Below are 21505 nucleotides of genomic sequence, written 5' to 3' on the forward strand. Positions count from 1 at the left end.
TCTCTCTTTAGCCTTCACGGCTTCGTTCTTATTCCAGCCTCAGAGATTATTGGAAAGTCACCACCTTCCTCTTAAGAATGCAGATGTGACAAACCCAGGGCCTGTGTGTTCTGACTGGGCTCCCTTTGGGGCTGGCTGCCTGGGGATTCTGATCTAGGCTGTTGGTCTCCAGGCAGTGATCTCCAGCTGCAGTTTCTAAGGAGCTTCCAGTCCCATCTCACTTCCTTTTAGCAGTGTTTGGTCACTGTTACATGGCTGCACTGTGTAGCTCCCGATGGGCTTTCTGGGCTCTATCCTGCAAAGCGCCGAGTGCCCGATCCTGCAGAGGGTTTAAGCATGTGCACACGGATGGAGCCCTCTAGCAACTGATTTGCTCCTGGGCTTCCCCAACAGGAGGCTCTGCAGAGTGAGGGAATCCAGTCCCAGCCCCTCTCAGCAGCAGCTGCTGGAGGGAATGCTGATGCAGGTCTGGCTCTTCAGTCACACCACACGGCTGGAGGCAAAGTAGGAGATGGTATAGCTCAGGGGTCGGCAACCTGTCAGCAGTGCTGTGCCGAGTCTTCATTTAGTCGCTCTCATTTCAGGTTTCGCGTGCCAGTCATACTTTAACCTTTTTAGAAGGTCTCTTTCTATGAGTCTATAATATAGAACTAAACTATTGTTGTAGGTAAAGTAAATAAGGTTTTTAAAATGTTTAAGAAGCTTCATTTAAAATTAAATTAAAATGCAGAGCCCCCCGGACCAGTGGCCAGGACCCGGGCAGTGTGAGTGCCACAGAAAATCAGCTCGCGTGCCGCCTTCGGCACCCATGCCATAGGTTGCCTACCCCTGGTCTAGCAGATCAAGCTAATAGAGCCTGATGCCTAAGTGCTAGCAGGAGGCGCTGTAGAGAACGGGGTAGCCAGAAAGAGTGCACAGGAGCTCCAGGCTACTCGCTCCCCTCCTGTGTGACTCTAGCCTCCAAATAAAGTGCTAAACGGTGGCCAGAACTCTCTAAATCCCAGGCTGCCCCTGACCATGAGCCCGCGTTCCCTTTCCTTCAGCCTCTTGGGAGAACATTGCCAGAGGCAGGACATGAGTTTTTGGCAGGCCTGGATGCTGTAGGCGTGGATCTGAAGGCCTGACTGTCCCTATAAGAACAGGCCAGAGAAAGAAGGGAGCAGCAGATCCCCCTGATGGAAACTTGGAAAACAAAAGGGCCTGAACAAAGAATCCTGAAATAACTCCAGGTGCAAACAATAGCAGCAGTGGCAGTGTTTCCTGCGTTCCTGGCGGCTGCTCTCCCCTCTGCTGCCAAAGAGCTGCTGCACTGTGCCTTTAAAAGGAGGGCTGTTACTATTGTTGTCTGTCCGACCAGCATGAACCATTCCTGAAACCCTCTAAAATACCACAGCCTCCTGCGACCTGAAATCCAGAACCAGCCACGTCCTCTGAGCAAGACAGGAAGGGGAGCCAACCGCTCCCTCCACCCCGGTGCATTTGGTCAATGCACAGTGCTTATCAGCTACAGAGCACGCTGATCAGTGCCCCAGAGCTGCGGTACGTACGCCAGGCTGGGCGCTAGGGCTTTGGGCGATGATGATTCTCCCCTTGGAGCTAGAGCCAAACCAGCTGCCCCCACCCCAGGTTGTTAGGGACTGTTGGAGATGCTGTCTTCTGGGCAAGGTCGTCCCCACTTGTGGTGATCAGAGGTCCCCTTGACACTTTTCGTGGAAGTCTCGGGGTCCAGCCCAAATGCCAAGGTAATAACATCTGGCACTTACGTCGCTGTTGTCACACAAAGGTCTCAAAGCATTTGACAAGGACAAATATCATTATTCCTCACTTTACAAGTGGGGAAACTGAGGCACAGAGCGAGGCCAGCACAAGCCTGCCCAGGTCGCACAGCAAGTCTGGGACCCAGCCCCCAGCTACCTAGTTCTGTCATTTAACCATGAGACCAGGAATGGGCAACGGGTAGCCAAGGGGCTGCAGCTGGCCCCTAGACATGTTGTTTGGCTCGCCAGCCGAGAGAGGAGACCGCACCACCATCTCTGCCCGGAGGGAGGGACGGGTGAGAGGCTCTGCCAGCACCAAGCAGAAGACTGTGAAAGGAGGCAAGTGGTGACTTTTCCTATTGCCCTGAGCCCGCACCTGCTGGAGCCAGAGAGGGAGGTGGGTCCCAGCAGGCTCCCTCCTGGTTGGCTGTGGTGGACAGTGCCCAGGGGCTACCAAACAGGGGCAGTGGGGACCAGCACAAAGGCAGGTCGAGGGCATGGCCTTGTCCCCCTTCCCGAAATCAGGGAGCTGAACACAGGCAGGCCAGTGCATGTGATGCCACTGCGGGACTTGCTGCTCTGCTGCGCTGCCCTGAGACAGCATGGCCCGCTTCCTCCTCAGCCACGACAACCCACCAAAGGGTGTGAGTGGAGTGTGTGGCTCTCTGCCCATCCCTGGATCAGACCATTCTGCCGCCTCGGCAGCGTCAGTAGAACGTGCTCGTCTTCACATCCCACCCTACAGCTCGGTGGGAGGAGCCGAGATCCCTGCAGCTTTCATTGGTAACATTTTGTCTGTTCTCCCTGTCTGAGCTCTCCCATCTCATCACAGCTGTTCACGGAATCTGGCCCCAAACTCATGCCATGAGCCCTGTGCACAACCTGGACCTCCCTCCCCATTGCGTCTGATGGGGCTGGAGCTCGGCAAGGTAGTGAAGAAAGGGTCCCAGGGGTTGGATGCCACTTCAGAGCACACTTCGCTACGGCCAGAAACACTCGCTTTGTAGTGGAATCTCACAGCTCTCTCTATGGCCTTGGTGGACTCTCCTTTCCCAACTGGATGCCACTACAGGGGGGATGCTGGAGAGGTCACATGTCAAATCTTCCTGCTGAAATATGGCTGTGCAGCTCATAGGGCTCACCCCAACTCCTTCGCCTTGATTTTCATCAGCAGTCCAAGGTGTTTGTTTCAAATGATATTTTGGATGCTGGGGAGAGGATGCCATGCACCGCCTTTGGTCAGGAGAGCCACTGGAGAGCCAAGCAGCAGAGCAGGGGCAGGGAGAGGGGATGGGTCAGTGTGGGGAGGGGATCCGTCTCTTACAAAGGTGTCTGCAGAATGAATGAGCTACAGAGCCACCAGCTGCTTGCAGTGTGTCAACTCTCCTGTCTTACTCACCCCCTGAATGCCAGAATTCAAGATCCTGAGCTGAACGTCCCAGAATTTGGGGTTGTTAACCTTGGGGGCTTGGGCTTGGTCTGTGGGGAGTTTGGATCTGGAACCACTCTTCTGTTGGGTGCAGCATAGTCTGGCTCTGACCCCACTCTTGTTCAGACGTTTCCCTCCCAAAGTACGCAGATGAGGGGGAGGCTGGGAGAGTGTTTCCCCTCCCCCTGCTGGAAGCGCTTTGAACTGTGGTTTGGAATTAAATTCTCAAGGAGGGGCCACAGGGCCTGAGGAGAGAACAGCTCAGTCTAATGGGGACCGGGACCAGGGGCAGAACGCCCTTGGCCCATAAGCCTGAGGCATGTGGTTTGCAGAAACGAAAGAGGAGGCCTTCTCGGATTCCTGGCTGTGTTTTGTAGCTGTTGCTTGAATTCCCCAGCTACACGTGGGGGTGTGTGTGTGCACGTGCGCACAATGGAAGGTGTCTTGTTTTGCTATGTGTGAGCTCACATGTTCCAAGATTCCTTGCTGGCTGGGAATTCCAGCTCTCGTTGGCCGCCTGTAGCATGTGGGCTAGAGTCCTTCCCGCATAAGCCCCTGGCACTATCCTGCTCTGACCTTGGAACACTGTGTCCTGGCTTCTCAAGCTTCCCCTAATGCGTTGTGGTTGGGTGCAGGCGCTTCAGCAGCACTGTAGTGCAGAGGCTGCCTCTCCTGCCGCACGGGGCCAGTGGCCTGTGTGACCAAGTGGGGATTTCCCCTTGTTATGTTGTATGTGAGTCTTATTAACTGAGCCTATGTGAGTTTTACTGTTTTGCATGACTATTGTGTGTGCCTCAGTTTCCCTGTGTGCTGCACCAGTACCTTGGTGGGAACGGGGGGGGGCGGGGTGACTTTGGCTGAGACCTCTGGGGCAGGTGAGGCTGCTCCAGCTGCCTGCACGGATGCTATGACTGGTGCCCTTTGTAACCTGAGACCCAGGAGGGGGATGCAACCAGGTGACTCTATGCGGGAAGCAAGACAAAGACCAGGAGGAGGAGCAAAGGGCGGGTCAGAGGTCAGGTTGCTGGAAGCGGGCAGTCTGCTGTGGGGCACTGGAAGAAGGAGAGGGAGAGTCCAGGGCATCTGGCCCAGGACTCCCCAAGATGGACTTGGCTGAAAGTCACAGTGTCTGTAACAGCTCTGTTCTACACTGTGTTCCTGTCAACTAATAAACCTTCTGTTTTACCGACTGGCTGAGAGTCACTGCTGACTGCGGAGTTGGGGTGCAGGGCCCTCTGGCTTCCCCAGGAGCCCCACCTGGGTAGACTCGCTGCGGGAAGCGCACGGTGTAGAAGGGGAGGCTGAATGCTCTGAGGCCAGACCCAGGAAGATCGAAGCTTTGTAGGCTTCTTGCCCTGGCGACAGTCTGCTCAGAGAGAGGAGACTTCCCCAGAGTCGTGGCTGGCTTCATATGGAGTAGTTCCAGAGCATCGCCCAGTGACTTGGCGAGGGTCTCTCACTGGAAGCCATCAATGGGTGACACGGCCCACGAAGGATCAGGGATCCTGGATATCCAGTTGGGATTTCAGCCATAAAAATAGTTCCTTGTGTACTGCTCCTAAAACCAGCTCCCAGGTCCTGTGAGCAGGGACTTCTAATAGACTCATAGTAATTAGAGATGGAAAACTTCTCTTAGCTCACTGGTACCACCTGTCTGCAGCCAATGCCTGTTTTTAAGATGGGGAAACTGAGGCACAGTGATCTTTCCAGGATCACCGATCGAGTCGGGGGCAGAGGCAGGACTAACCTCCTCCCTCTCATGGCCTAGTAAGTAGGGAGAAAGACTGGGACTGAGCCCCACCTGTGCCCTGACCTGGTGGGTCACTTCCTCTCTCTCCGCCTTTGTTTTCCCCTCCTTTCTGTCTTGTCTAGTCTGTCAGCGCGTTGGCTCTTGCAATGTGTTTGTACGGTGCCATGCATCAGGGGGCCCTGACCTCAGCTGCGATACTGTGAGAGACATGAAATAATCTAACCAAACAGGAGGATTATGATCCCGATTTTACAGATTCGGAACTAGCCACAGTGCCATTAAGTGACTCGCCCAAGGTCACACAGGGATTCTGTGGCACAGACAGGAACTGAACCTGCTCTCCTGAGTTTCAGGGGCCCACCAAGCTAATTCTGGCGGAAGGGTGGCGTAGCGCTAGGCTCCCTGTGTCCTTCAGCAGTGGAGCAGATGTGTTCTGATGGGGGTAGCTCACGGCTAAGGCTATGTTTTAGTCACAGGTATTTTTAGTAAAAGTCGTGGACAAGTCACGGGCAGTAAACAAAAAATTCACGGCCCGTGACCTGTCCATGACTTTTACTATATACCCCTGACTAAAACCGCGGGTGCTGAGGGGGCAGTGACACATGGCCCAGGACCCCCCCTGGTGCTGGGGGGGGAGGTAGGTGGCGGGGCCCGGGACCCCCGCTGGGGCGGGGGGTTGGTGGGGCTGGCCGGCTCCCTGCCTGGCTCCGACTGGCATGGCTCTGCAGCTCCTAGGGGGAGGGGCAGCCAGGGGGGCTCCGTGTGCTGCTCCTGCTACAAGCACCGGCTCCACAGCTCCTGTTGGCTGGGAACCACAGCCAATGGGAGCTGCGGGTGCGGGCAGCACGCAGAGCCCCCGGTTCCTCTGCCTAGGAGCTGCAGGGACATGCTGGTGGGAACCAGGGAGCCCCTCCCCCAAGGTAAGCGCTGCCATGCAGCCTGGTGCAAGTGGCACTGATGGACCATACGATTAGGTCTGTCTCTCCAATTCCATCGGTACAGACTTCTTGGCACTGACAACAACTGGTACCGACACCATCCACGCCAGCGGATTTCCAGTGTGCCATGGATCTCTGTGTCCGACGCAGTACCAGGGCTCCGCTGCCGAGTTCTCCCAGAGCATTGGTCTCAATGACATCTCTATGCCGTGCACCACCTTTCTCCACATCAGAGTCAGGTAGTGAGCAAGAGCACTTGGGTTCCCACCGCTCATCCTACCCTCCATAGGGATCCCAATTTCATCAGGGACCCTCAACCTCCATGGTTTGGGCAGCCATAGTACCAGGCACCAGCCCCCTATCCTCAAGGGCCGGACTGGGACTTCTGGCGGGCCCAGAGGCAACAAGCCTCCCAGACCCCGAGCGTGGTGTACCAGCAGGCAAGGAGGCACCCTCCTTCAGCTGGGACGTCAAAGGTTCGGAACCTCCTGAGCACCTGGGGGAGGAAGTTGAGGCTGAAGCAGAAAGGGAAGACACCCTTCAAGTTCGTCTCCCATTGTCCTCACCTGACGAGGGGTGATGCCCCCACTGCCATCCATGGTGGATGATTTTAAGTCATTCCAGGACTTAGCTCAGAGTGTGGCAGAAGCCCTGCAAATACAGCTGCACCAAGTGACTGTGCCTCACCACAAACTGGTGGACATTCTCCACTCTTCTACCTCTGCCAGAATGGCCCTCCCAGCTGAGAGGTGCTCCTGGATCCTGCAAGAATTATATGACAGACCCCTGTGTCTGTCCCGCTGACATGCAATCGAGCAGACAAAAAGTGTTATGTACTGGCGAAGGGCACGGAATTTCTATTCTCCCACCTGCCTCCCAATTCCATCACTGTGGATCCAGTTAATTCTAGGAGCTGCCAGTACCAGTTTAAATCCACCCCGTATGGCCAAAACGGGAAAGGCTTGGATCTGTTTGGCAGAGAGGCATTTTCATCAGCCACTCTTCAGTGCCAGGTGGCTAATTACCAGGCTTTGTTGGCCAAATATGACTACCAGAATTATGTGAAACTAGGTTCTTTTATTGATCAGCTCCTGGACTCCCACAAAGACCAATTTATGGCCATAATTAACAAGGGCCAGATGGTTGCAAAAACATCTCTCCAGACTGCATTAGATGCGGCATACATGGCGGCATGTTCAAGTTCCGCGGCCATGATTATGAGAAGGGCCTCATGACTGCAGTTGTCTGCTTCCCTAAAAAGGTCCAACCCACAGTGGAGGGCCTTCCCTTTGAGGGAATGAAGCTGTTCACTGAAAAGACAGATGTTCCTTTCACACATTGAAGGATTCTTGGGTGACCTAGGGATACATGCTGGCCCACAAGAGAAAATACAGCCCTCAACTGCTGTTTAAGTCCCGGTCATCGCAGCACGCGCCTCAGTGCTCATCACAGGGATCTTATGAGCCACAGAGAAAGAAATCAAGGTTCCCTAAGCAAAAGCAATCAGGACCACAGCTGTCTTCATCTGACCCCTTAACCTCCAAGTGGCAGTTTTGACGGGTTGGTCGAGACGAACACTCCTCACCACCTTACACTGGGAAACCCCACTCCTCCTTTTGGACACCGCCTTGCCCCATTCCGCAGCATCTGGGAACGGGTAACCTCTGACAAGTGGGTGCTGGAGATCATCCAGAATAGATATGCCATCTACTTCTCCTCCCTTCCCCATCCTGCTTCAGGGACCCTTCTCATGAGAGTTCACTACGTCAAGCGGTAAACCATCTCCTGAGAGTAGGAGCTATTGAACCTGTGCCTGTGCACCTCAGAAGCAAAGCTTCTACTCTTGCTACATCCTGACACCAAAATAAAAGGGAGGCTGGAGACTGATACTGGTCCTCAGAGCACTCAACCGATATGTCAAAGTGCAGAAATTCAAGACGGTCACCCATCAGTGATCATTCAGCGTTTGAGGAAGGAGATTGGCTCTCGGCCCTTGATCTTCAAGATGCATACTTCCACATTTCTATCATACCAAGTCACAGGTGTTACCTCAGATTCAGGCCAGGCCAGGACCACTTCCAGTACAGAGCACTCGCTTTGGCCTCTCATCGGCCCCCAAGGTGTTCTCCAAGTTCCTTTCGGTAGTAGCAGCTCACGTACGCACTCAGGGAATAATGATTTATTCCTACCTGGACGATTGCCTTCTCAGGGCACAGTCCTGCACAGAGGCCCATCGAGTCACTCAGACCACATGGGACCTGTTTCTGAATCTTGGCCTACAGATCAACGAATAAAAATCAACCTTAACACTGGTACAGAGGCTAGAATTCATACGAGCTGACCTCAGCTTCACTAAGGCGAGGGTGCTCCTCCCACATCACAGATTTCTCACTCTCTCCTCATTGATAGAGAGCGCAGTCCAGCCCCCATATCTCGGCCAGGCATTGCCTTCAGCTTCTGGGCACATGGCCTTGGGCACATCAGGAATTGCTCCCATCAGACTACACATGAGTTGCCTTAAAGCATGGTTGGATTCGGTTTACAGGCTGAACAGGGACAACATAGGCAAGCGTCTATCAGTGCCCACCAGGGTCAAGCAAGCCTTAGCCTGGTGGAAGGACCTGAGAAATGTGTGTACGGGAATCCTGTTTGCTCAGTCTTCCCAATCCCTTCCCCTGACCCCCGATGCATCCTTCATAGGATGGGGAGCACATTTCAGTGGTCACACAATACAGGGCACATGGTCTGTTGTGGAGACAGGCCTCCGTATCAGCCTGCTCAAGCCCAGAGCAGTCAGAAATGTGTGTGCTCACTTTCTCCTCCTGATCAGGGAAACGCACACGGAGGTCATGACGCACAACCTGGCCTTTATGTATTATATAAACCAGCAGGGAGGCGCCAGGTCTCATTCCACTGAAGCTGTGGAACCAGTGCATCTCCCATAACGTCCTAATATCAGCCACCTACAGTCACAGAGTCACCAGGGCGATGCTCTGGAAGTACTCCATACAAAGCCAGTCAGGACTCTGGGGGAGCCTCCTCTCTCTGAGCAGACTGTCTCTAGGGCAAGAAGCTTCCATAGCTGGGGGGGAGGAATAGCTCAGCAGTTTGAGCGTTGGCCTGCTAGATCCAGGGTTGTGAGCTCAATCCTTGAGGGGGCCATTTAGGGATCTTGGGCAAAAATCTGTCTGGGGATTGGTCCTGGTTTGAGCAGGGGGTTGGACTAGATGACCTCCCGAGGTCCCTTCCACCCCTGATATTCTGTGATCCCCACTGTGCACTTCCCCAAGCAAGTCCACCCAGACAGGGCTCCTTGGGAAGCCAGAGGGCCCTGCACCCCAACTCCACAGTCAGATGTGACTCTCAGCCAGCAGGTAAAACAGAAGGTTTATTAGTCGACAGGAACACAGCATAGAACAGAGTTTGCTATCACAGAAATCACTGATTTTTCAGCCATGTCTATCTTAGGGGGAGGGGACCCAGAGCCATCTTTTCCAATTTAACTAATAATTCCCCATGTGGAACCATATTAGATGCCCTACTGAAAGCAGGGTAAATTAGATCCACTGCATTTCCTTTGTCTAAAATATCTGTTACCGTCTCAAAGAAGGAGATCAGGTTGGTTTGGCACGATCCACCTTTTGTAAAACTATGTTGTATTTTGTCCCAATTACCTCAATGTCCTTAACTACTTTGTCCTTCAAAATTTTTTCCAAGATCTTGCATACTACAGATGTCAAACTAACAGGCCTATAGTTACTCAGATCACTTTTTTCCCTTTCTTAAAAATAGGAACTATGTTAGCAATTCTCCAGTCATATGGTACAACCCCTGAGTTTACTGATTTCATTAAAAATTCTTGCTAATAGACTTGCAATTTCATGTGCCAGTTCCTTTAATATTCTTGGATGAAGATTATCTGGGCCCCTTGATTTAGTCCCATTAAGCTGTTCGAGTCATCTGGTCGCATCCCCCTCCTGGGTCTCAGGTTACGAAGGGGCAGCCATAGCATCCATGCAGGCAGCTGGAGCAGCCCCCACAAAAGTCACACACCCTTATTTCCACCGCCTAGACATTGGTGCAATACACAGGGAAACTGAGGCACAGAGAGCATTCATGCAAAACATTATAGGCTCACATACAATATAACAAGGGAAAATCCCCACTTTGTCAGACGTACCTACTGGGAATACACAACAGGATGGCGGACAGTCTCAGCCGCAAATTCCCACATGACCGTGAATGGGAGATAGTCAGTGATTCTACATGACATATTCCAACAATAGGGGATGCTGGTAATAGACCTGTTTGCTGCTCACCAGAACAAGAAATGTCCAGAGTACTGCTCCTGGGTGGGGATTGAACGACACTCCATGGTAGATGCTCTCCTTCCTTAGGACAAAGGCCTTCTTTATGCCTTTCCCCCAGTCCCTCTATTACTGAAAGTCCTGTTGAAGATAAACATGGAAAAAACAAAGATCATTCTGATCATCCCCACCTGGCACAGGCAGACGCGGTACCCTTACCTGTTGCAGCTGGCATGATGTCTGCTGATGACTCTACCGCCTGTCGCAGAATGAGGGTTACACTCTCCACCCCAATCTGCAGATCCTGCGACTCAAAGCATGGCTCCTTCATGTTTCCAACACATAGAAACATCTTGCTCTGAGGAGGAACAGGAGGTGCTATTACACAGTAGAAGGGGCACTACTTGTCATACCTACCTTCAGAAATGGAAGAGGTGCCAGCCCAAGGGGGTCACCCCTAATTCAGCCACCATACCGGTGGTCCTAGACCACCTGTTAAGCTTAAAGAAATCACATCTCTCTATTAGCTTGCTGAAGGTTCATTTCGCATCAGTTGCAACCTTCCACCAGCAGGTACAAGGCTACTCAATCCTCTCCCACCCAGCTATGAAGAGGTTTCTTAAAGGCATAGCAAACCTCTTCCCACAACCCAGGCCCCTGCTCCCTAACAGCACCTCAACCTAATATGAAAAGAACTGACTAGACTGCTGGTTGAGAATATGGCCTGTTGTTCACTAACTCAGAAAGCATTCCTCGTTGCCATCACTTCAGCCAGGATAGAGGAAATACGAGTTTGGACTGGCACCCCAGCGCTGCAGCAGCAGCGCTATACTCTTTATTCCTCTTGTGGAGGTGGAGTACAAGCAGCGCTGTAGCCAGGGAGATATAGCGCTGTATGTGCCTTGCCAGTGTGGACGGGGAGTGAGTTATAGCGCTATAAAGCCACTAACAGCGCTGTAACTCTCAAGTGTAGCCAAGGCCTTTATCCCAAACCTCCTGAGGACAACAGGGAAGCCATCCTCCATATGCTCGACGTGAAAAGAGCTTTGGCCTTCTATTTGGACAGAACAAAGACCTTTAGAAAATCTCTGAAACTCTTCCTCTCCATTGCGGATAGATCGAAGGGTGTAGTAATCTTAGCTCAGTGGCTCTCCAAGTGGGTCTCTGGCTGTATTAGACTATGCTACCAACTGTGTGTGGTAACACCCCCATCTTCAATATGCACATGTTCCATGAGGTCAATCTCTTCGTCAGTCACCTTCTCTAAGGTCCCCATGTCACCCAGCTAGCTGCTTTGCAGATTTCTATCTGTGCATACCTTTGCATAGCACTATGGGTGATTCAGCTACAGACGCCCAGTTCGGTGCTGCAGGACTGTCGTCTATATCAGACTTGACTCGAAGGTCCCATCTTCCAGTGGTGGATACTGCTTGGGAGTCACCTACATTGGAGCACCCATAGGGACGTTACTTGAAGAAGAAGATACTCAACTTGTGCCCTAATGACGATTCTTTGAGATGTGTCCCCCTGTGGATGCTCCACGACCTACCCTCCTCCCCTCTACTTCAGAGTTCCCTCCAGTTGACTCTGTGGTAGAGAATGAACAGAGGAGGGAAATGCCCGCACATGCTGGCAAGCCTTGAGGTGAGTGAGGTAACACGCTTGTGGGACAGACTGCTATTGAAATTCTCCGATCAGCAGTGTGGGGCGCACGCACTCCTACAGTGGAGCACCTATAGGGGAGAGACATCTCAAAGAACCATTGTTACTGCACAAGGGTGCGTAACTTCTTGCTAATGGGGAAAACACATTCTGAACTGAATAATGAGTCAACAAAAATATTCACTCTTGTGAATGCTTTGCCTGCTTGCAGCCAGCTGTTGCATGGTGGTTGGTGGAGGAGTGGAACATGTTCTCTCCCAACTCGTATTCTCCTGATAGTGTGTCCCCTGTGTTACCAGATTTGCCCGTGACTGTGGGGCTTGCTTATTTATTTGGGGGGGGGGGGTTTCTGTAATTCTATCAATGTACTGCTTGTGTCACTTGTGTCCTCACGCGGAGCTCCACTTCTGCAAGTTCTCTCCCAATGGAGCTATCCTGCAGGACCTAGGTTCCCCACAATCCCTCTCTTTCTCGCGCACACACACACACTCACACCCACCCACCCCCTACCTCTCTCTGAGAGGACCGGGTTAATCAGCACTCCCAAGCTGACCCCTTGTATGTCCCTGGGCCCAGTGGGCTGGGTTGAGCAGCACTTCCAAGCTGCCACCCTTAGATGTCCCAGGTTCAGCACATCCCTGTCCCCATTTTCACGTTACAATTGTTCTGGTCGTAACCAACTTGATGAGCAAAGTCCACAGGATTTTTGGACGCTCCAGGGATCTTTAGCTTAGGTACAAGGAGCGTTGCTGCAGAGCGAATGAGGAAGCCAAAAAACACCCATGAAGGAGGGAGAGAGAGAAGCAACCAGCTTAATCATGAACATTATTTATTGCCAGGTAATAACCATACAAGGGGAGCGAAACAAACAAAGCAGTGATAATATTAAATCTAACTTAAATTTGATTATAGAAGTCAGGTTTAGAAAACTGTAACTGATCACGCAAGTCAGGGTCAGAAGGCTACATGCTGGGTTCTCACCACTCCGTGAAGCTTGAACCGGTCAGGGTTCCCAAATGCTGGTGGTAGCTGAGTGCTGGAGACGGGCAGAGCCCCCAGCACAGTCGGTCAGGAGAAGATGACGTCCCAGTGGCACTGATGCAGATTTTGGATCCAGGCATCAGAGGGGTAGGGGGTTTTTGTAGGGAGAGAACAATGGTTCAAAGGAAAACCCTAGATTTGTTTATATGTAAACAAGGGAGTAAACCAGAGTTGTTTTGTTCAGGCTAGACAATAGGAACTGCTCATTCTTGGCTGTGGGCGGTGTTCCTTGGAGGGAGCTCACAATGCAATTAGGCAGCATCAGTATTTTGGATACCAATCAAGGATTTATTACTAGAACTGGTCTGATAACTGCTGAGCTGGGTGTGTGCAGGTGTGGGTTCATTAACAGCTGGAGCAGAGATCCCCCATCATGCACTGCTTCCCTGGTTTTCTGGTCATAGAGTTCTAGGCGGTTCTTGCCTTGGAATCTCTGTTCTCCATTCTGTCGCTAATGGAGATGCCTCCCACGGCCTTTTCCTTGCTTTTTGTAAGTCTTTCTTCTGATCAGCTTTGGTTCAAGCAAAGGCTGGGGGAGGGGATGGTCTTTTGTGAGTCAGATAGGCTGGGTACTGCACCCTGGTTCCCCAAGAACACAGAGCTGATAGGTAACACCTGTGCCCAGCCGGAAGCCTCCTACATTCTCACTTCTGGGCCCCCAAACTTTTAAACCATGGTGTCAACTCTCATTCTTTGCCCTTCACCAGCCCCTTCTAGCCAAGAGTCTCCAAAGCACTTTCCAAACATGAATGAACTAAAGCTCAAAACCATTTTTCTGGGTGAGGTGAGGATCATTATCCCTGTTATACAGAGAGGGAAACTGAGGCAATGAGATGGGAACTGACTCCTCTAAAATCATACAGTGGAGCTATAAGAGAACCAAATTCAGATGTCCTGATTCCCACCCCTGTGTCTGAATCACAAGCCCTTCCTTTGTCTCAGATGTTTCTGCTGATGTAATAGAAACACTGGACCCCAGGGAAATTTGGACTTCTGCATCCCTCCCCTACCCTGGCACCCTCACTGAGTGGTGACACTCCAAAGCAAAGCTTCACATTAGTATTAATCTAACAGCTACTGACTCTGCAAGAGCTGAAGCAGCAAAATGAGCTTTTACAGAATATTTTATTACATCCTTCACGCAGACCCCAAACTTCTGGTTCATGGTGCATGATTTATTACAGGCATGCTGGCTTCTTGCCTTGGAGATGCTCTCCCTGACAGATTGCTTCTTACGTTGGAGCTGAAAGACCAGATAGTGTGTGCACAAAACCAGAAACCATGAAATTTAACATCAGAAACCTATAACTGCAGGTTCCCAGATAATGGGTCCTGCTCAGACTGCTTGAAGGGGGCTCATCTCTGTCTAAACTCAGACACAGACGCTCAGTAATAAACTTCCTGGAGGAACCTAAATGCCCTGAGAATCCACAGTGAGCCTCAGTGACAGTGTCCCACTCACCCAGAGACACCCCTTCAGTGCCTGTCTCCCCCATAAGGCCTTTCCTGTTCAATTTTTACTGAAAAATTCCTGGGTTTTACAAAAGCCATAATTCCATTTTTACTGATTTCCCCCTTAATTTTGGAAGTGCGGAAACACACTAGATCCAGATTCCTGCTCTGGAAGGAGAGATGGGTGTCCCAGGTGACCTAGCTGCTATCTCCCCTTTCTGACTGGGGAGCTGGATCAGTGCTGGTATACGTCGTGTCGTCAGTTTCACGCTTGCCACATACACGTACCACCTTTACAGATAGCACAGAGAGTCGTGACAGGGTGCTGGGCACGAACTGCTGAGCCAGCTCCGTCATGCCAGCTCCTATTAAGGGAGGTAAATCGCAGCTGGCTAGAGAAACCTGTTCCTGATTGGCAAAGGGGAAACAGCTCCCAGCCTGATGAGCCTGGGGCTCCAGAAAAGCTTTGGGGGACGGTAAGGGGTGGGGGCAGGGCAGACACCAGAGGGGTAGCCAGAGAGTGGAAGGAGGATGGGAGCTCTTCTCTCCTGGCTGCAGAGGCTGGGAAGTCCTTCAGACTGAAGCCTCCGTGCTGTATACAGTGGGAAGGTGGTGGGATTGCACCCTGTAAATAAACTGCACCGGTGACTGCTGAGCTTGAGGGTCTGTGGGTGGTTTTTGGAGCAGAGCAAGGGGAGCCCTCCTATGCCCTGTTACACGTGGGGGCTTGTCCGGGATCCTGAGCCAGCGCAAGAGTTTGGTGGCCCAGAGATGGAAGAGACACTGCAGTGGCTGGTAAAGCAGCAGGAGGAGATGCAGAAGGCTATGCAAAGCTTGCAGCAATCCCCCCAGGTGGAGAGGCAGGATTTGCTTACCTGGCAGGCCGAGCAGCAGAAAAGCCTGCAGGAGCAGGCCAGCGTACAACAGCAGCTCCTGCAGAGGATGGTGAGTCCCACCTGGGCACAGGACTATGTAAGATGGTCCCAGCAGATGACCCACTTCTGAGCGGGTAGCCATGGGGGCTGGATAGGATGGGGCACCCTATCTAGCAGGCGATGCCCAAGTGGCTGAAATGCTCCTGAGTGAGGAACAGACCAGGAAATACAATGCGGTAAAGCCAGCTGTCCTGGGTTGGGTGGGACTGTCCTCTGAGAAATACCGCCAGAAGTTACGGTCAGCAAGGGGGGAGGGGGGGTGCGGCCCCGGGAGTTCGCCCAAAGGTTGATGGACTGGGCCCCGCGCTGGCTGAGCCCCGCACCCAGACAGTGGGGGGGATTATGGACGCATTGATCCTAGAACAGTTCCTACTCTTTCCCCCCCCCCCCCCCCGATAGCATACGAGTATGGGTTAGGCGGCATCAACCGAGTATGGTGGCGGGGGCTGTGAAACTGACCGAGGGGTATGCGGAGGCCAATTTCCCCAGGAAAGAGGGGACGACCTTATAAAGACTTGGAGACTGGGAGAAAGCCCAGAGGAACACACACACACCCTGGAAAGGGCCCAGAGAGGAAAAGGGAAGACACCCGAGGAGCTCCCCCTGGGGCCTGACCATTTAAGAGCATAAGAACGGCCGTACTAGGTGAGACCAAAGGTCCATCCAGCCCAGTATCCTGTCTCCCGACAGTGGCCAATGCCAGGTGCCCCAGAGGGAATGAATGTAACAGGTAATGATCAAGTGATCTCTCTCCTGCCGTCCAGCTCCACCCTCTGGCAAACAGAGGCTAGGGACATAACAAGGGGAACAGCCCGTACGTGGAGTGTGGCTGGGCCGAGTTTTGTGGCTGGACTAGCGCTGGAGGGAAGAGATTGTCCACTGTTCTGGTGATGGTGGGGAGGAAACTACAGAGGGCCCTAATAGATACAGCCTCAGCCTGCTTTCTTATCCAGAGGTGGCTGGTAAAGCTGCACTGGATGATTCCCAGAGCCAAGATGAACCTTGAATGTGTCCATGGGGATGAGAGACAGTCCCTGTGGCCCAGGTGCCCCTTGAGGTCTGGGGCAGGTTCTGGAGGAGACAGGTCGGAGTAGTGGAGGGACTGCTTTATCCGGTGGTGTTGGGCACAGAGTGGAACCCCTTCCCAGGAGGGAAAGGAGGCAGTGGGAGGAAGCCACAGTGGGGAAAAGGGGAGGACCCCCAAAGAAGGGAGTGGAACCATCTAAACCACGAAGCCCCAGTAGAGAGGGAGACCATCTCAGGAAATTGCCGTGAAAAGCCCTAGACAACAGCCCGAGTCAAGAAGGAAGTGAGGAAGGAGGGATGGGGGAGACGTTCCTCCCAAGGCCCTTAGCAGAGGAGAAAGGCCCACTGGAGCTCCCTACAAGGTGACCCCCAGGAGAAGAGGCCCAGGCCCTGCTTGGTGGGTTTGAGAAACCTGAGGCCCTGGGTGTCCAGGGGGAAGTAGGGACCAACCTCTGCTGGAAGGGAATGGGGAAAAGGCTGGGGAACACACCCCGGGGTGCGAATGGTGTGAGGACCTGTGGGTTGCAGTCGACCTATGGGGATATCCACCCCCCACACAGTGTAATTTCTGTGGCTGGGGGGGTAAATGAATCCCGCAAGGAGGACCCCGGAGGGTCCCCCGAAGGTAGAAGGAGAACTCCCCTGGAGTGCCCAATCTGGTAGAGGGGATGGGGAAGGACGAACCTGGCGGTTAGGCCAGGGGGGAGGTGTGTGACAGGAGGCTGGGCATGAACTGCTGAGCCAGCCCTGTGTCACGCCATTACGGGAGGTAAATCGCAGCTGGCTAGAGAAACCTGTTCCTGATTGGCAAAGGGGAAACAGCTCCCAGCCTGATGAGCCTGGGGCTCCAGAAAACCAGACAGAGAGTGGGAGCTCCTGGCTGCAGAAGCTGGGAAGTCCTTCGGCCTGAAGCCCCCATGCTGTATATGGTGAGAAGGTGGTGGGATTGCACCCTGTAAATAAACTGCACCGGTGACTGCTGAACCTGAGAGTCTGGGAGTGGTTTTTGGCAGAGGCAGGACCAAGGGGGGCCCTGCTGTGCCCTCCTTCAAGAGTGTTGAAAGCAAATAAAAGTTGGGCAGCTGCTTGTCGTGCTGAAGTGGGCTGAAAGGGGAAGGTGGCAGCTGACGGTGTTTCAGAACATGAGGGTTTTTCTGACAGCTCCCAAACGCAGCAGAAGAGAGCGAGCCGAACCCCGATATTTATCCAGAAAGTGGCAGCCTTCATTTCTTGCACCAATTACCCCCATTCTTTGTAATTTTTATTTTAAAAAACCCTAATAAATTCCCAGGAAATTTTAAATAAAACACACCCCCCGCCCACCAAGCAAAGGCCTTATAATCCAGCCAGCCCCTCCGGACTGTCCCTCCCAGCTAATCCAGAGACACCCACAATTGCCAATATCACTGCTGATCCCTCCCCATGATCTAGAGATGGCCCCTACTCCGCATGGTAATCCCCATGCTGTGTAAGCAGAGAAATCTCACCAACTAAGCATTGCTGCAGCCTCCTGGGGGTTCCCGGGCCCCATGGCTGAGTGGCATTGCTGGGACGGGGGCATGGGGGCGGCACAGCTACCCTCATGCTCACTGCTGCGAGTGACCCTTGCTATCTTCTCTCTCCTTCTGCAGCAGTAACTGTGACCTGGACTATGAGCTCTACAGGGACGATTTCCCGTACAGGTGAGCGATGTCTGGCCCCAAGGCACCTGCCAGTTCTTCCCCCTTTGGTGTTGGGGGGGGGGGGGGCTGATGAAGCGCTGGGTTTGAGTTCCTTTTGCCCCCTGTATCCCAGCTCTGAGTGCACCAGGACAGAGGGGGCCATGTTTCATCTAAGGGTACGTCCACTGCAGAGGCAGAGCTGGTTGCCGCATGGGCCAGGCGTGCCCGTGCCAGCGTTAAGCTCGCTAGCGTGGGTAACAGTAGCATAGACGTAACCTGAGCACAGACCTCCAGGAGAGCCTGGCTGCGCCCTTGGGTTGCTAGCCCACACTGCTGCCCCTGCTGCCGCAGGGTCACTGTTATTGCTGCCCGTGCCAGCAGCCTGGGCGTGCCTGTCCGCTGCAGTGACACCTGCATGTGCCATAGACTCGAACTGTCAGCCAGTGCCTGGAGCTGTGCCACACCCACGGCCCCGGGAGCCTTTGCAGTCAGGCTCTGTTCCGGTGTCGGCTCGGGCAGCTCCTTTGATGTCAACCTGAGCTGTGCTGATTTGCACCGGCTGAGGAGCTGGCCCCGATCTCATCATTAGACCTTTACCGAATAGCAGCCGATTAGCACAGAGAGAGTCCCTGGGGAGTAATAGCCACGGAACCAGATTGTTTCCTCCGGCTGCACTGACAGTCAGTAGGCAGTGAAGTGCACTGGGGGCTGTCTCTGCTGCATGACTCCTGGTAACGCTCAGGGAGGGTAAAGAGCAGGGGGCTGCCCGGTCAAAGGAGCTGAAATCCTCCGGTGAGAGATGTGGTGCCAGGTGGTTTGGAGACTAGCCTGGGGGCACCACATTTCACCCATCCCAGAGCCACAAGGGCAGCTTGCCAGGACCCTGCGCAGCGCTGGATTGCCCTTGCCTGCAGCAGTGCTCACTGGTAATAGAGCAGGACTTCATGTCCCAGAGGCCATGCTCCGTCCGGATCCCAGTGGCTGCTGTGCAGGAGGCACGCTGGGGCTGTAGCGTCCACGGGCTGCCCCGTGGATTCCTGCGCAGCTCCAGCTGGGGGCTCAGCACGTTTGGAGCCATGTGCCTCTAGGCCACCCACTCGCTGAACGCCCAGGGAGGGAGGAATGGAGTAGGGCGTCCCAACTGCACCTGAGCACGCGCTGCCCTGAGGCGGGAGGGCTTGTGCCAGACCACAGCCCCCTGCTCCCCTCTGTAGCGTGCTGCAGCCCGTTCTTGGGCATTCAGGCCTTGTGATTTCCAGGGCTAGCAGCCCCCCCAGCTCCCTGCCCCCAACTCCTGCTCCCTGCTGGCATGAGGGGGTCTCCATCCTCCCTGCTCATCCTGCAGGCCCCTTCTTCCCCCGAGGACAGTGCAGTGCCTGTGACACGTTGCGCCGGGGATCATGCCAGGGCCTCACCCCGCTCCTCACACGGCTGTGGCTCCCCCTTGCAGGGTGTACGAGTACCAGAAGATCCCGCCCCTTATTAATCGCATTCCGGTCAAGACCAGACGAGCCCACGTGGGGGCAGGGGGCAAGAGCAGCCTGATCTCCCACCCGGGGCCGAGAGGCAGCAGCACCGCGCCACTGGGGCGGACAAAGCGTAAGCGTTACGGATTGCGGGGGGCGGGCGGTGGCTAACGGGAGGGGATGCGGGACACGGAGAGGATCACTGCTTTAGGAAGTGGAGAGTGTCCGGGGGAGGGCGAGGCACCAGGACAGCACGACTTGGGTGGAGCATGCCTGGGGCAGGGGCTACCCAGCACTGCTTGCAGGGAGCACGTTCTCCCTAGGAAGGAGCCTGCTGTCGAGAGCCCCCAGCCCGAGCAGATTTTACAGGCCACTGTCTCCAAAAACTGCTCCAGGAAAGCAGCGCCTGGGCCAACTGGCGTGTGAGTTTGACAGGCCCAGCGTTTGCAAACATAGGTGCCCCCGAAGCTGGGACCTTCCAACGTGCCAAGGGATTTGGGGAGCCTTGCGGAGCGGCCCGATGTTCCAGAACCCAGGCCCCTTCCAGGTGCCTCCAGGGGGGAAAAGCTCGGCCCAACTGCTGTGCATTTAGAAGAGGAAATACACAGCAGGTGCAAAGGGAGACAGGGACCTGCCTGCAGCTTGGAGGGTCAGATGGCAGCACCTAGCACGTAACTGATGCTTAACCACCAAGAGCTGGAGTGTGCAGAATGGCTCTGAGGTGGGCTGCCCAGCCAGGCTGCCGACCCCGCCGGGATCACCCTCCCCATCACTTCCAGGTGAGGTACGTCTCCACGGAGCCTAATGGCCTCTCCTCTCCCTCATGCAGTGCGTGCCGAAGAGCTGCATTCCATCAAGGGTGAGCTGAGCCAGATCAAAGCCCAGGTGGACAGTCTGCTGGAGAGTCTGGATCGCATGGACCAGCGGCGGGAGCGGCTGGCTGGGGAGAGAGGTGAGAGGAGCGGGGAGGCTGTTACTGTCAGAGCACTGGGTGTGCACAAGGAGGCACATAGGCTGTGATCATTTGGCCCCTATATGGAGACGTGAAGGCCCAGCAGCCGGGCAGGAACCCCCCCCCCCCCCCACGAGAGCGTACGCAGGGACGCCCCTGAACTGGTTCTGAGTACAGCTCCAGAGATGGCCCGAGCTGCGCTGTGCAGAGAGGATAAGTGCAATGCTCCCCCCAGCTAACCCGGCTGGTCCATTGAACCTCCCCCGCCAGGCTCGCTAGCAGGACACTGCAGCCTGCTTCTTTGGGAGGATTAGGGGGAGACTGTCGGACTCCTGGCTGGCTGCTGCATGGCCCTGCTTTGGCCATCACAGACTAACAGCCCTTTGGCCTGGGGCATTTCCCTAGTGACCTGTGAGCACGTCCCTCCTGGGCAGAGCACAGAGCAGCCAGGGAGCTCTGCTGTCTAGGGACTGCTCTGATCTTGCAGGCTCCAAGGAGGGGGAGAAGAAGAAGAAGGCTCAGGTGAGCGAAGAGCCCTCGTACCCGGCGGGGGAGCCGCAAGGGAAGGAGAGCCCAGCTGCCGACGCGCCGAGCGACCTGAGGGACATCGACAGTGAGGAGGAGAGCACAGACACCGAGGAGACGGTAGGTCCCAGCGTGGCTAGCGCTGCCAACTGTCTCATCACACGAACACACCCCGCCCTTCGCTGGAGCCCGGCCCCTCATTCCACCCCCCCTCACTTTCCCTGGGCTGGGGTTCGGGAGGGGCTGCGTGCTCCTTAGGTAGGCAGGGAGCCTGCCTTAGCCCTGCTGTGCCACTAAAATCTCCTGGTTTGGCTTCAGTAGTGTCCAGCAGAGAGCGCCCATTCCGGGAGACTCCGGGCGAACGGCAGGGTTGGCAACCCGTCATGGGCCCTGCATGGCCTAGGCAGGGAGAGGGCTTTTGGCTGCTAGCTTTCTCTGGGCTTTAGCCAAATGGACCTCACGTGCCTGTGTGGGGAAATGTGCTGGGCGTTCCCCTGAGCCAGAGGAATGCCCATCTCCAGCCCGTGTGCCTCAGCCATGACCCCCCTCATCACGCCAGGCTCCCCTGCACGCATCCAGCTGCCGTTTGCAGGAGCTGCGCTAT

At 54.4% G+C, this 21505-nt stretch overlaps 1 protein-coding gene across 2 annotated transcripts in view; it reads left to right on the forward strand.

Moving 5' to 3' along the window:
- LOC123349200 (heterogeneous nuclear ribonucleoprotein C-like 2) overlaps positions 1 to 21505 on the forward strand; it is a 46851-nt gene that overhangs the window by 21739 nt on the left and 3607 nt on the right. For both annotated transcript variants that reach the window (XM_044987063.1, XM_044987064.1), the window contains exons 3-6: positions 17929 to 17979; positions 19409 to 19557; positions 20254 to 20376; positions 20864 to 21021. In XM_044987063.1, the coding sequence (XP_044842998.1) occupies positions 17929 to 17979; positions 19409 to 19557; positions 20254 to 20376; positions 20864 to 21021 (481 nt within the window). The remainder of the gene's footprint in view (positions 1 to 17928; positions 17980 to 19408; positions 19558 to 20253; positions 20377 to 20863; positions 21022 to 21505) is intronic.

Source organism: Mauremys mutica, chromosome 14 (assembly GCF_020497125.1).
Source record: "Mauremys mutica isolate MM-2020 ecotype Southern chromosome 14, ASM2049712v1, whole genome shotgun sequence".
In the NCBI taxonomy this organism is placed as follows: Eukaryota; Metazoa; Chordata; order Testudines; family Geoemydidae; genus Mauremys; species Mauremys mutica.